The sequence below is a fragment of the Coenobita brevimanus genome, chromosome 79 (genome assembly GCF_032717465.1).
Source record: "Coenobita brevimanus isolate Jiangsu-jjx chromosome 79, ASM3271746v2, whole genome shotgun sequence".
NCBI lineage: Eukaryota > Metazoa > Arthropoda > Malacostraca > Decapoda > Coenobitidae > Coenobita > Coenobita brevimanus.
In genome coordinates this window covers 31,084,596-31,099,629 of record NC_137032.1, presented here as the reverse complement: position 1 = coordinate 31,099,629, position 15,034 = coordinate 31,084,596, and the positions used below count along the sequence as shown (strand labels likewise).

The 15,034-nt window shown below is 45.0% G+C and overlaps 1 protein-coding gene across 1 annotated transcript in view; it reads right to left on the bottom strand.

Moving 5' to 3' along the window:
• Nucleotides 1–15,034, bottom strand: part of LOC145409073 (uncharacterized) — an 85,681-nt gene that overhangs the window by 17,632 nt on the left and 53,015 nt on the right. The window contains exons 6-8 of the mRNA XM_080279622.1: nt 4,170–4,313; nt 2,591–2,710; nt 98–1,330 (exon numbers count right to left, since the gene is read on the bottom strand). Of these exons, the coding sequence (XP_080135748.1) occupies nt 98–1,330; nt 2,591–2,710; nt 4,170–4,313 (1,497 nt within the window). The remainder of the gene's footprint in view (nt 1–97; nt 1,331–2,590; nt 2,711–4,169; nt 4,314–15,034) is intronic.

The window sequence follows — 15,034 nt, the reverse complement described above, 5'->3', positions numbered from 1 at the left end:
AGTGTTAATCGCTTAATACAAATCGACATGCAGGATGGAGAAATGACAATTTAGGCCAAGTTAAAGTGAAAAAGTTTAACCGGTCTCCCCAACTGACCTGCGCTGGCTGTGTGGTGAGTGGCTGGCGTCCCTGCATCTTCACGTTCCATCCCTTCTGGCTCTGGGTGCGAACTTTAGCATACTTGGCTGCCTTGGCCTGTTTGTAGATGCCACACGCTGTCATGATAAAGAGAACGGTGTTCTCTAGAACGATGGCCCCCTGTGGCAGAAGGAAAAACAGTGCTAGTCCATAGCGGTTATTGATGTAGCAGATTTTAGTCCCATAATCCACCTGGTAGTCTGGCAGTAGGTTTACATACTCAAAGACTAAGGCTAGAGCTACGACTAAAGCTGGGACAGTCCAGGCGTAGATGGAGTAGAAGATGTATTTACGGTGACTGGTTGCATCCCCATGGTGCATTTGTCCAGTGAAGGTACGGCAAACATCAACGCTCATAACGTTCATCCAGCAAAAGGCTGCTAGCCAGAAAAAATGTAGCACTGCAGAGAGAAAGATGCAAAATCCTTTGTTGGCCGTGGCGTGAGTCCCTGTTAGAAAGATGAGATGCGCCAGGAAGAGGCAGCACGAGAGGGAAAAGAGGTTCTTTCCTGGGAGGTTCCTATGCCGGGGGACAAGCATGAAGATGATGATGTGGAGTCCAAGGCCAACCAGTGATATGACAAGGGTAACTAGGGTCAGAAGTTCGTGGATATCTGTTGTAAGCTGCGTGAAGTACCAGTCGTGTTCGTTGCAGATGTAAATAGTTTCCCCACTTAGCACTTCATACTCCCCTTCCTCATACAGTCTTCCCGTGCCATTGACCAAGATGGATCTATTACCCAGTGGAATGTACTCACTGGCTCTCAACATCACTTTGGGACAGGAGTCATCGAGCAGTGTGGAGTTTTCTAAGAGGGCGTAGGCATCCGGGTCTCGTATGCACCTGCCATTTTGCAGTTTGAATAATTTCCCACAGTATATCTTCTTGCAGCTTTGGTGAATTGGATCCCAGAGTTCATCTTTGCCATAGCAGGAATCTTGCTGGAAGTCCATGAGCACTGAGAAGGCGGGCGGCAAATTGAAAACACTTTTTATGCCCTTCTGGCAGGTGGGTGCGTGTGGCTTACACTGGAAGGAAGGGGCCGAGATGTTGACAAAGTTACACCTGGCACAGTGGGGGTTCTTGTAGAGGGTGCGGCGACCCTCTACGTCGACCTGCATGACTTGGGAGTATCTATGGCACTTCTCGATGTCCAGGTGGTCAGGCCAGCTCGGGTCGCAATGACGTACCTGTAACACATACCGGATAAGCTAATATTATCAAGCTTCTATGACTCTTTCTCACTCAATTTCGCTGATAACATGCCAGATAAAATGTTTGATAGGTAATATTCTCAGTCTCCTATGACACACTCTCACTGACGTACCTGTAACACTGGATGAGTTAGTATTATCAGGCTCCCATGACTCACTCTCACTGATGTGCCGCCTAAAAGTTAAACATTCTCAGGCTCCTATAACTCATCCTAACTTAAGCACTTGTAACACCTGTAACATTCCAGCTCCTTTGACTCACTCTCACTCAGACACCTGTAATACGTGCAACATAAAACATGGTTAACATTTTCAGACTCCTGTGACTCACACACATTATAGTTGCTTAACGTTTTCAGGCACCTATAATCGCTCAGCTGAATAAAATCGTCTCTCATTAGCTGATTACTAGAGTCGCCCCAACCATGAGAGGACTAATGATACCAGTAGTAACATTCAGGCTCCTATCACGCACTCAGCTGAATAAAATCGTCTCTCTACTTATTCAGCTAAAAAATATCATCTCTCATTTGCTGAGTATTAACGTTTTCCTTGTCATGAGAGGGTTGCTGGTGACGGTATTAATATTTAGGTTCCCACAATCACTCAGCTGAATAAAATCATCTGATGTTAACTGGAGGAGTACCAGAGTTATCCTGCTCATGAAAGGATTAACATGTTGAACCTGGGTACGTCTCGTCTTCATTATAAAAGCTGCTATGCCTCCCATTTTGTCGCTGTGTGTAGAAGCTTGCCGAGTCATCCTGCTGGTGGAACATGGGGAATGGAGTGCCTCCCGTGAGAAGGGCCAGGGGATGTGACGTCAACGGTATCTAACTTAATCAAAATAAAGCTAATTTTGTCTAACTTAACATAACCTAATCAAACCTAACCTAATTAAACCTAACCTGACCAAACCTAACCTATAACAGCCTAATCTAAGTCAGTCTAACCCAGGTCAACGTTAGTAACCTAACCTAATAAAACCTAAACTCACCTAACCTAGCCTTCTCTAATACAGTCTCATCTAACCTAACCAGATCAAGCCTAAACTAACTTAGTCTAGTCTAACTCAGTTCAACTTTTTTCAGCCTATCTCAAGCAAACCCGACCCAACCAACATAGCCTAAAGAAACACAAACCCAATCACACCTAATCTAACCCAGCCTCATCTCATCCGACTTAACCTAACTCAGTCTAACCTAAACTAACCCAATCTAAACTGGCCCCACTAACCAACTCGTAGCACATGTATCGCCTGCCGATGAAGCGAGGCCTGCATGTCGATTTGGGGTAGAGACAAACTCGCCCTCCGTACTTCTCCACAAATTCGTCAGGGTCTTCAAATTCCTCTACCTGATTTGGGAGGAAATTGAAAATGAGTGATTTCGTCTGGAAGTGATGATGATAGTGATAGTAGTGGTATTAGTAGTAATGATAACAACATTGATAATAATAATAATATTAATAATAATAATAATAATAAAAATAATAATAATCCATTCATCCATCCATCCATCATCCAATCCTACATTGCCCCATGAGGAGCGTAGGAGCCCGGGGCTAGGCAAGTTGATCCTGACATTTAAGATGAGAGTGACCAGCCTCACTCATCCCTGGGTGGCATTACGTGAGCAATAAACCCCAATCATCCACTGGATATAAACCTTCACCGGCTCAATCCGATTGGAGCGCCGTAATTACCCACTAAACCACCAGGCGCCCAAATTTAGTTACGTGGTTACCACCCAGCGTAGTAAATGGTTTCCTGGAGTACGGGAAACCATTTGGCTTGTCACTCAGTGTAGAGTCACCCACAGGCAGAAGGAAGAGGAAAGAATGAAGGAAAGAAAGACAGAAGAGGGAATGTAAAGTCACCCGTAGGCAGAAAGATGAGGAAAGAACGAAGGAAAGACAGAAGAGGATGGAAGGAAGGAAGGATGGAGGAGAGGAAAGGGCAGACACCCGAGAGCAGCACTACATCGAGTGAGTGGATGGCAAGCGCCCCCACCTACCACCACTAATAATAATAATAATAATAATAGACCAGTAACGAATCCAAACATACAAATCCATCTCCCTGTCTATCTGTGTATCTATTTATCTATCGATCTATATATTCCACAAACCTTAGGAGTAAAATAGTGATTAGAAAGCACAATGAAATATTCGCACCAAACACATCTAACACAAATACGTACTCTAGGCAGCCTGATAGAGGGTCAAGTTTATTGTTTTTAGAATGTCTAGAAACCTATATAACACAACAACTTCTAGAGTACAGTGGTGGGAAATAGATATAATAGCACTAGACGCCATCTACTCCTGGTATAAATTGGCATACTCTAGACGGCATGAAAGAGTCTTATTCTGTTCAACATCAAGAGAATAAAATGCTCCACCAAGTTTTGCGAATACAGGGTTAGTCATTACACACTTCCAGAATACAAAGGCATACCCTAGACAGCATGAAAAGCCTTACTCTATTGATTATCTAGAAAATAATATGCTACACCAACCACTAACATAACACACCTAAGGATAAAACGAACTCGGCATCACATACTTCTAAAATGTCAAGGTTTATTCTTGATAACACAAAAAGAGAGAGAGAAAAAAAATGCTCTAGATAACATAAGAAAGAAAAAACATCCTAATTCTTTTCGGTATCTAGAAAGAGAATCACAAACACGCATCACAGACAAAGACACAACAGAGGTAGCTATCACATGCCTCTAGAATATAAAGATTTACTCTAGATGGCATGAAAAACATTAACTACTCAAAATCAAGGGAAAATAATCGCCACACCAACCTCCAGCGTGCAATGGTGTGTTTCTCTCGGGATGCCACGCCTCTCATCGTCTTCGTCCCTGTACACCACTCTGCGAAACTGCCTTTGTCCTGGTACATACTGTGCCTTGCGCATGAAGTCCACCATCGAGTATTCTTTCCTCATCTGTTGGTGTGAGCAGAGAGAGTTAGGGGTTAAACTTTGGGTTTTTCTGTGTGTCTTTATGTATGGGTATTTGTGTCTGTTGCTGTTTGTTAGTCACACACACACACACACACACACACACACACACACACACACACACACACTCTCTCTCTCTCTCTCTCTCTCTCTCTCTCTCTCTCTCTCGTGACTGTGATCACCCTCCATCCCACATAACAGAATGTAGTCAGCAACGATACAAAAAGGTCAGACATTTTTCATCATCACATACTTCAGAAATAATTGTAAAAATCATAAATAAATGCTTAGCCTAAACTTTTTCCATTCTCTCTCTCTCTCTCTCGATGGATTTTATAGGGTCATTGATGAACCCATATATACGTGAAATGGGGCAACACGGAACCATAGAGTTTTTCAGATTTTGGTAAGTGATCTGAGTGCAAGAGATTTATGCTTTATTTTTTCTCTTTTAATATCTTTTAGTGGAGACCATCGTGCATTATCTTGGGGATGCTGGCAGTCTTTAACACTTTATTCTTGTGACCTCCAGACTATTCTGTTTAACGACGGAATCATCTGCTCGTGTGGAATGCCTTAATTAAGTTTATGGCTCGTATTCTTGGCGGTTAATTGAGGAAGCTCCCAAACACCTCTTCGATATTGCTGGTGAATTAGTCTTGTATATTATTGCTGCAGAGTGCGGCGATATTAGAATGATTAAGTAACACAGTGGAGGAGGGCAAGGTGTAATAAGCAAAATAAATCGCTTAGGAAGAGGTGTTAGGGAGCTTCCTTAACTGACGAGAATAACAGCTGGATGGAATGGTCTCAAGGTGGCAAAAAAAAAGTCATCGAAATGAAAAGGTTAACTATAATGGAGTGGTTAGCACGGTGGGGCGGGGAGCAGAAGGACGCGAGATCCATCCCAATTGCTGATGGGAAAGTTTTGGTGCTGTACGGGAAAGAGATGGAGGGGTGGGGTGAAGAGGTGTATGAGGGAGAGGGGGGGTGCTGGAGGGAGGGCAGGATGATGGCGGGAGACAAGTTGACGTGGAGGACATTTGTTTGTGGCTACCCCTTACGGTATTAGGGCGCCTGACTATAGAAAGATAGATGTACAGATAGATAAATAGATAGACAGATAGATAGATACACAGATGGACAGATAAATAGATAGACAGATAGATGGTGATAGATACAGATAAATCGATAGATAGATAGAGAGACACAGGCATAAATAGATAGACAGGTAAAGATAGATGGTGATTGACAGATAGATAGGCAAAGAAGCAAATAGATAGACAGATAGACAGACAGGGCAGCATTGACGGTAGGAAGACTTTGGGCACAGATTCAGAAAAAGGAAATCAGGTGTGGAGGACAAGGATGGTGCAGATTAGGATGGGTGGAAGGACTGGGAGGGCGGCTGGAAAAAGTGAGAAGGATTAGAATGAACGACTAATCTGCCTGAACAAGGGTTAGTAGGGTAGATAATCCTGTTTTGCTAAGTCCTAATCTACCCCTAGAACACGACATGCAAGTCCCTCGTACCTACCTACCTTCATATCAATCTACTTACCTGCCTACCTACCTTTATATCAGTCTATTACCTGCCTACCTGCCTTCATATCAGTCTACCATGCCTACGTACCCTCATATCAAGCTATTTACCTACCTACCTACCTTCATATCAATCTACTTACCTGCCTACCTACCTTTATATCAGTCTATTACCTGCTTACCTACCTTCATATCAGTCCACTTACCTGCCTACCTACCCTCATATCAAGCTATTTACCTACCTTCCTACTTTCATATCAAGCTACTTACCTACCTACCTACCTTCATATCAATCTACTTACCTGCCTACCTACCTTCATATCAGTGTACTTACCTGCCTACCACTTTTAATCATCCGACCTAGTGACTTGTTTACCTACCATCCTTCACATCAACCTCTCTACCTACCTACCTTTATATTAATCTAACTACTTGCCTACCTACTTGCCATAATTATATCTACGTACCTACCTACCTACCTCCTTATCAGTCTTCTTATCTATCTACCTACCTACCTACTCACCTACCTTGCCATCAACTTACTCACATTTCTACTACCTTCACACCTACCTACCTTCACATCAACCTACTTATCTACCTACCCTCACATCAACTACCTTTCTACCTACCTGCACATCAACTTACCTACCTTCCTTCCTGCCTCCACATCAACCTACCTACATTCCTACCTACCCTATTATCACATCAACCTACCTACCATCCTTCCTACCTTCACATCAACCTACCAACATTCCTACCTACCCTATCATCACATCAGCCTACCTACCTTCCTACCTACCTTCACATCAACCTACCTAATTACCTTACCATTGACTCACACATTTTAACTACCTTCATAATTATCAGCCAGACCTTCAATGTCTCTCTCCCTAATCTTATCTCATGTAATCTTTTCCCTCTCATCTCCCTCCCAGTGCAACGCATTCTGAACCACTTTTGTCTGCCGTCCAGTCACCACAAAAACGCACTGACGTAGTTGGTGCAGGAGTGAGACGGAGGCAGCTGTAAGGGAGGGCGTGATCTCTTCATTCAAGTAACTCATTCTGGTTAATTATCACTATCCTAGACGATTTCCTTCAGTTTACGAAAGTCCCCTGGTACTGAAGAGGTTAACGGAGGCTATAACTAACCCCTTCAGGTCTTACAGTCTCTGCCAAGCTGAGTAAAACCGTCTGAACTTAACAAAACAACGCGCCATAATAGTGAATGGAGTTTTGAAAGCCAGCAGATGAAGAGGTAAGCTGGTTTGTATGAGTATGATTCATTGTGATTAGATATGTTATGCACAACACCACAACACACCATAACACTACACCACAACACACCATAACACTACACATCACACCATAACACTACACCACATCACACCATAACACTACACCACATCACACCATAACACTACACAACATCAAACCATAACACTGCACCACACCACACCATAACACTACACCACAACACACCATAACACTACACAACATCAAACCATAACACTACACCACACCACACCATAACACAACACCACATCACACCATAACACTACACCATAACACGCCTTAACACTACACCATACCATTGCACCACCGCCACACCATGCCATTATACCACACCACCGCACTCACCACACCATTCCATTATACCACACCATTACATCCCCCCTGTGGCGGAGGGAACACAATCTGGCCGCACTATGGGGTGGTACTACTACTCTGCGGCCAGGTTTTGTTAGGAAGAATACTGCCACCGTATTCCCTGCGTGTCGTAAAAGGCGACTAAAAGGGGCAGGGTGAGGGGACTAGGGACCCCCTCCTCTGTTTTTTAGTTCCTAAAAAGAGACAGGCCAGAGAAAGGGATGGGGGATGGAGTTATCCCCGTACCCTGAAGATTGGGTCTATGAATGTGCGTGGATGTAGTACGATTGAGGCTAAAAGGGAGGAGATTGGGAGAATGTTTTTGAGAAGAAAGTTGGATGTGTTAGCTCTGAGTGAAACGAAGATGAAAGGGAAGGGTAAGTCTATGTTTGGAAGTGTGAATGAAAGATTGTCAGGTGTTGATAGAGGAAGGGCAAGAGAAGGTGTGGCCTTGTTAGTGAGTCCGGAAGTACAGCAGTGTGTGATTGAATGGAAGGAGGTGTCATCGAGACTGATGTGGGTGAAAGCGAAATTTGAACGTGAGTTGTGGGTGTTTGTGAGTGCATATGGGCCTGGTAGTGAAAGGGATGAAGAAGAGAGGGAGTCTTTCTGGAATGATGTTGATGAGTGTCTGCAGAGTTTTGGAGCGAATATGAATGTGGTAGTGATGGGTGATCTGAATGCTAGAGTGGGAAATGTAGCAGTTGAAGGTGTAGTTGGTATGCATGGTGTGCCTGGAAGAAATGAAAATGGGGAGCGAATGATAGCGATGTGTGTTGAGCGAGAGATGGTGATTGGAAATACGCTGTTTGAGAAGAAAGATATTTATAAGTATACATGGGTGAGACAGGAGGGTGGAAGGGTTGTTGATAGAGCTTTGATGGACTATGTGGTTGTGTCTAGGAATGTAATAGGAAGATTGTTGGATGTGAGAGTTCTGAGAGGGGAGGGTGGAGGTATGTCTGACCACTACCTAGTGGAGGGAAAGTTAAGAGTAGGTAAGAGATGGGTGAGAGCTAGGAGGGTTAGGTGTGGCAGGGAGGTTTTGAAAGTGAGGGAGTTGGTTAAAAGAGAGAAAAAGATAGAGTATCAGGAGAAATTGAAAGATGAGTGGAACGCAGTGAAAGATCGGGAAAATGGCAGTGTGGAGGGGGAATGGCAGTTATTTAAGAGTGCTGTGGTGGGGCATGCAGAAGAGGTGTGTGATGTGAGACGTGTGGGTGGTGGTGTAAGAAAAGGAAGTGAATGGTGGTGCGAGGAAGTAAGTTTGGCTGTGGCTGAGAAGAGACGTGCATATGAAGTGTGGCTGAAGAGGAAGGATGAGATGTTATATGAGAGGTATAAGGAAAAGAGGAATAAGGCGAGAAGGGCTGTGCGTGATGCTAAAGTGGCAGCAGATGAGAGGTGGGGTAGGCAGCTGACAGAATTTTCAACAGAATAAGAAAATGTTTTGGAAGGAGGTGAAAAGGGTGCGAAAGGGAGAGTCTGGGAAGGAAGAACGAGTAAAAGCTGAGGATGGAAGGATGTTAACTGAGATGGATGCAGTAAGGAAGAGATGGGCAGAGTATTTTGAAAGATTGTTAAATGTAGAGGAGGAAAGGGTGGCTGAGCTTGTGGCGGATGGAAGGGTGCAAGGAATAAATGTGTTGGGAGAGTTGAATGATTCTTTGATCACGAAGGAGGAAGTGCAGAAGGCAGTAAAGGAGATGAAAACAGGGAAAGCTGCAGGTATGGATGGGTGTGCTGTGGAATGCCTGAAGGGTGGTGGAGTGACTGTTGTTGACTGGTTAGTAAGATTGTTGAATGTGTGCTTTGTGAAAGGTATGGTGCCAGTTGACTGGGCAAGTGCTTGTGTGGTCCCGTTGTATAAAGGCAAGGGTGATAAGTATGCATGTACTAGCTTTAGGGGTATAAGTCTGTTGAGTGTTGTAGGTAAGGTGTATGGTAGAGTGTTAATTATGAGAGTTAGAGAGGGTACAGAGGGAGTGATTGGTGATGAGCAGTGTGGCTTTAGGAGAGGGAGGGGATGCGTGGATCAGGTGTTTGCGGTGAGACAAGTGTGTGAAAGGTATTTAGCGAAAGGCAAGGGTGTGTTTTGGGCATTTATGGATTTAGAGAAAGAGTATGATAGAATTGATAGGGAGGCTTTGTGGACTGTTTTAAGATTGTATGGACTTGATGGTAGGTTATTAAAAGGGGTGAAAAGTTTTTATGTAAATAGTAGAGCGTGTGTAAGAGTGGGAAATGCTGTGAGTGATTGGTTTCCTGTGAAAGTGGGGCTGCGACAGGGATATGTGATGTCGCCTTGGTTGTTTAATATTTACATGGATGGTGTTGTAAGGGAGGTGAATGCAAGAGTTTTAGGTGGAGGTCTGAGTCTGGTGAATGTTGATGGTGGAGAGTGGAATCTGAAGCAGCTGCTGTTTGCAGATGATACTGCACTGGTGGCTGATTCAGAGGAGAGATTGAGACAGTTGGTAGAGGAGTTTGGAAGGGTGTGTGAAAGGAGGAAATTGAAAGTAAATGTGAATAAGAGTAAAGTGGTGAAGTGTACGAGGTTGGTAGATGGTAGGGGGATGAATATAGTTTTGAATGGCGAGTTGCTTGAGGAGGTAGAGTGTTTTAAATATCTAGGGTCACATGTTGCTGTGGATGGAAGAATAGATGCAGAAGTGAAGTTTAGAATAAATGAAGTAGGAAAAGTGCTGGGAGGAATGAAAAAAATGTTTAGATGTCGTTCGCTTAGAATGGATGTAAAGAGAAGGCTGTATGAGGGTGTTGTGGTACCGACTGCATTGTATGGGACTGAAACATGGAATATGGGTGTAGCAGAGAGGAAAAGTTTGAATGTAATGGAGATGAGGTGTCTGAGGAGTATGTGTGGAGTGATGCGTATGGATCGAATGTGGAATGATGAAGTGCGAAGGAGAACTGGAGTTGTTCGGGAGATGGCTGGTAGAGTTGAGCAGAGGGTGTTGCTATGATTTGGGCATATGGTGAGAATGGATAATGAGCGATTGGTGAAAAAGATAACTAGATCTGATGTGAGAGGTGTAAGGCTGAGAGGAAGACCACGAATAGAATAGATGGACAGTGTGAAGAGAGCGCTGGATGCGAGAGGGATGTCTGTTGAGCAAGGAAGAGTGGCTGTGCGTGACAGAAATGAATGGAGAGAAATTGTGAATGAATAAGTGATGACGCAGCCCTGAGGGGATATTCTCCCGCATTTGGTCTGATCAGCTATTTCAGGTCAGGTGCGGGTAAGTGGATGAGTCTGTTATGATGTGGCAGGGGTAAACCAGCTCTGCTGTCGGGCCCTGCTGCGGATGTCACTGACCGCATTGCGCAGTTGACCCTTGTGCAGTGTGGTGCGGTGAGGATCTGTCCGTTCTCCCCTTTGGGGCTAAGATGCGAATGAATGTGTTTGAATGGATGAGTAAATGGGGAGTGTGTCGTCCTGTCTCGGCTACCTCCCTTTCCTTGGGGGAAGCAGCCTAGGTATGTAGAATAGAATAGATTACACCTCACCACCACACCTCACCACACCATGCCAGTATACCACACCACCACACCACATTACCACACATCACCACATCATACCAATATACTACTCTATCACACCATACCATTATATGAAGCCACCACATCATTCCATTATATTATATCATACCATTATATTACACCACCACACCTCACCATTTACCGCACCAGCATGCTTCACCACCACACCATACCATTACATAACACCAGGATATCTCACCACCACACCATAGCACTTCACCACAACCATACCAATATACCACACCACCACACCTCCTCACCTCCACCATATACCAAAACGTCACACGACACGTCACCACGACACATCACACCTCACCACCACCCCACAGCACACACACACACACACACACACACACACACACACACACACACACACATATATATATATATATATATATATATATATATATACAATGCCTTCACCATTATCACTCTTTTTCTGTGTCTGCCCTCTTCTCTTCCTATTTCTCCCATCATTCCTGTCACATTTTATTACTCCTCTTTCCATTTTCGGTGGCTATACATTAAGTGACAAGCATAATGGTTTCCTGTAAGCCAGGAAATCATTTACAACGCTGGGTGGTAACCATATAACCAACCCATTCGTGTTCCGTACGCGTCAGCAAGTGGGTTGGCAGAAGGTTAGTGCCCCTCCACATAAAACAACTACCGGTAACTCAAAGACTAACGGCCACCCCATACTGGATTATGGCGTCTGGCAATACAAATGTAGGGCTCTACATTTACACCCATTATTTATCCCCCTACTTCTGTTCCACTACCTCCTATTGACCTCACATTTGATTTTATATTATTCTTTGTGGTAGGTGGGGGCACTCACCATCCGCTCACTCGATGTAGTGCTGCCCTCGGGTGTTTGCCCTTTCCTCTCCTCCATCCTTCTTTCCTTCCTTCCATCCTCTCCTGTCTTTCTTTCCTTCATTCTTTCCTCTTCCTTCTGCCTGTGGGTGACTCTACAATGAGTGACGAGCCAAATGATTTCCTGTACACCAGGAAATCATTTACTACGCAGGGTGGTAACCATATAATCAAGTTTTGGCGCCTAGTGGTTTTGTGGGAAATTACGGCACTCCAATCGGATTGAGCTGGTGAAGGCTTATAGTCAAGGGGTGGTTGGGGTTTATTGCTCACGTATGCCACTCAGGGATGAGTGAGGCTGGTCACTCTCATCTTAAATGTCAGGACCAACTTGCCTAGCCCCGGGCTCTCACGCTTCTCATGGGGCAACATAGGATTGGATGATGGATGAATGGGGGAGGCGGTGGCTCAGTCGGTAGAGAGGTGGCCTGCAGTCCAACTGGACCCATGTTCAAATCCCCGCTGGGGCAGGGAACAATTTAAAGATTTGAATTTCATAATATCAGACTTTACTGATCTACCAGAAGACCCGCCGACATGTCGTAAAAATACCCCCGCTAATACCAATAAACTAGTCCTGTATGAGACAGCCTTGGCATGTATTCAATATGGACGGTGCGTGTTTGTGCCGAAGTAGTGACATGTAGATGTGCATAGTATGTAAGAGGACTACTGGGGCTTGAGAGCAGGCTGTGAAGCCTATGCCCAGAGTTGGACAGATAAAAAAAATAATAATAATTTTGACCCAAAACTGCCTTTCCTGGGGGTGATAATGCTGGGGAAACTGCATTATGCAGTGTGTACTTCTAGGTCATTGTTACTGGTGCAACTTAGCAATTGAGCTCAAGATAGATGATGGGAATGAGTGCTACTAGTTACCCTAATAGCCCATAAATTCTGTGTCACACTGATCCCTCTGGAACCTTTCTGGTGCGTTGTTGAAAATCTCACTTATAAGAGGTATGTTGCAGCCTTACAAGACACCCCCACATGAGGTATGTAGCAGTCCATAGGTTAAGAGCTCCTTCACAGTTTTGCTTATGTGATCCAGTACCTAAAAATGCATGGTAGAGAGGTTATATTGAAATTTTATCAGAAATTTAGGGAAGTACTGAAACTTTTGTAATACTGCAGGACCCCTAAATGAATTTACTTGATAAAAATTTGTCACGTTGCATCAAATTTCCATAAGAGCAAAATGAGGGGTTGTGAGACTCAACTTTCGAATTTTCATTTTGTAAGAACCACCCCAATAAATTATATATATACAGTAGTAATCCCTCTAATATCCGAACACCCAATATCCGAACATCCCCACTAACCGGACATAATCGTCCCGGGATCCAATATTCCCAAAATGGTCCCAAAACCGCAAAAAAAAATAAAAAAATAAAAATTTTCCCGCCCGTAATTTGAACTTGGCGTGCAGGGTGCAGGACAGCTTTGTTGTGGCGCGTCATTCCTCTGATGTCCGCTACAGCGCTCCTGCATCTTCCCCACTTTCTGCCTGTCTCTCGTCGCAAGTGCACGCTTGTCGTCATGGCTGCCCACATGCTCGCTTTTGTGGTGGTGCCTTACCTTCTGCAGGCACTCCTGCTGCTCTCATGCCTCTCCTTCGTGTGTGTGATGATAGCCCCGCTTCCTGAGAAGAGGAAGAGAGTGGTGTTGACTCTGGAGAAGAAGCGGGAGATATTGGAGAAAGTAGATGCGGGGTGGTCTTCTTCCCGCATTCTCCGCGAGTTCAACCTGGCCCGATCTACTTTGTTTGATATTAAGAGATCCCGAGACAAACTCATGCAGTACACGGCTGACTTCTCGTCGAGAAGCAAATGCAACGTGGAGAGGAAGGTGATGTTTGCTCCCAAGTTTGCTGAAGTCGACCGCTCCACGTTGATTTGGTATCGACAGCAACGTGCTGCTGGTGTGATGGTACATGGTACGGAACTGAAGGCTGCTGCTGAGAAGTTCGCCAGGCTTCACGACGCCCTACACTTCAAGGCATCTGAGGGTTGGCTCTTCGCGTTCAAGTTACGGCATGGCCTTACCAACCGTAAAGCTCATGGTGAAGCTTTGGACGCTAACGAGGATGGAGTTGATGAGTTTCGGCACAAGGTAAAGGGCTTGATTGACAGGGAGGGCCTCACTCTCAGTCAAGTCTACAACGCTGATGAAACTGGTTTATTCTATCGCTCTTTGCCAATGAACACTCTAGCCGAGGAGATGGAGAAGCGAGTACCTGGCCGCAAGCTCTCCAAGGAACGGATATCTGCTTTGTGTTGTGCCATTGCTAATGGCATGCACCGGCTTAAGCCTGTCATTGTTGACCGTGCAAAGCAGCCTCGGTGTCTTCATGGGGTGATGGATGTCCTTCCTGTCGTCTGGTACCATTCTTTGAAGGCATAGTTTACAGTCCAGATCTTCAAAGACTGGTTCCACCGCCACTTCATCAAGGAGGTCATACGTTACCAGATGGAGACCCTGGGAATCCTGCGCAACCAGGTAAAGGCCCTCCTTCTCCTCGACAGTGCACCTGCCCATCTGTGCAACAAAGACTTGGTGGCTGAGAATGGCCGGATTAGGTACATGTTTCTGCCACCTAATAATATGACTGCTCTTATTCAACCAATGGACCAAGGAGTGATCGTGGCAACAAAGCGCCTATACTGACGGAAGTTCCTGGACAAGGTGATGGCTGTTCTTGAGGACGAGGGTGAGCGCAGGGAGGGACGGGACACGCGAGGCCAACGGACTTTGGAAAACCTTCGCCGCTACAACATCAAGTCTGCACTCTACAACTGGGCCAGTGCATGGAAGTCTCTGTCAAGACTCTAGAAAATGGTTGGTCTCATCTGCTTCCCAGAACGGATGTGGAGTATGATTTCCTAGGTTTTGACGTGGATGACTTCCATGCACGTCTACGTACGCATGGCGATGATGTTGATGTGGACGATGTGCGTGAGTGGTTGGATGACGATGAGGGCGATCCTGGGTATCAGACCTTGTCTGATATCGAGATCACATCTTCAATTGCAGGTGTCAGTACCCAGCTTGGATTCCGACAAAAATGGCGACGAT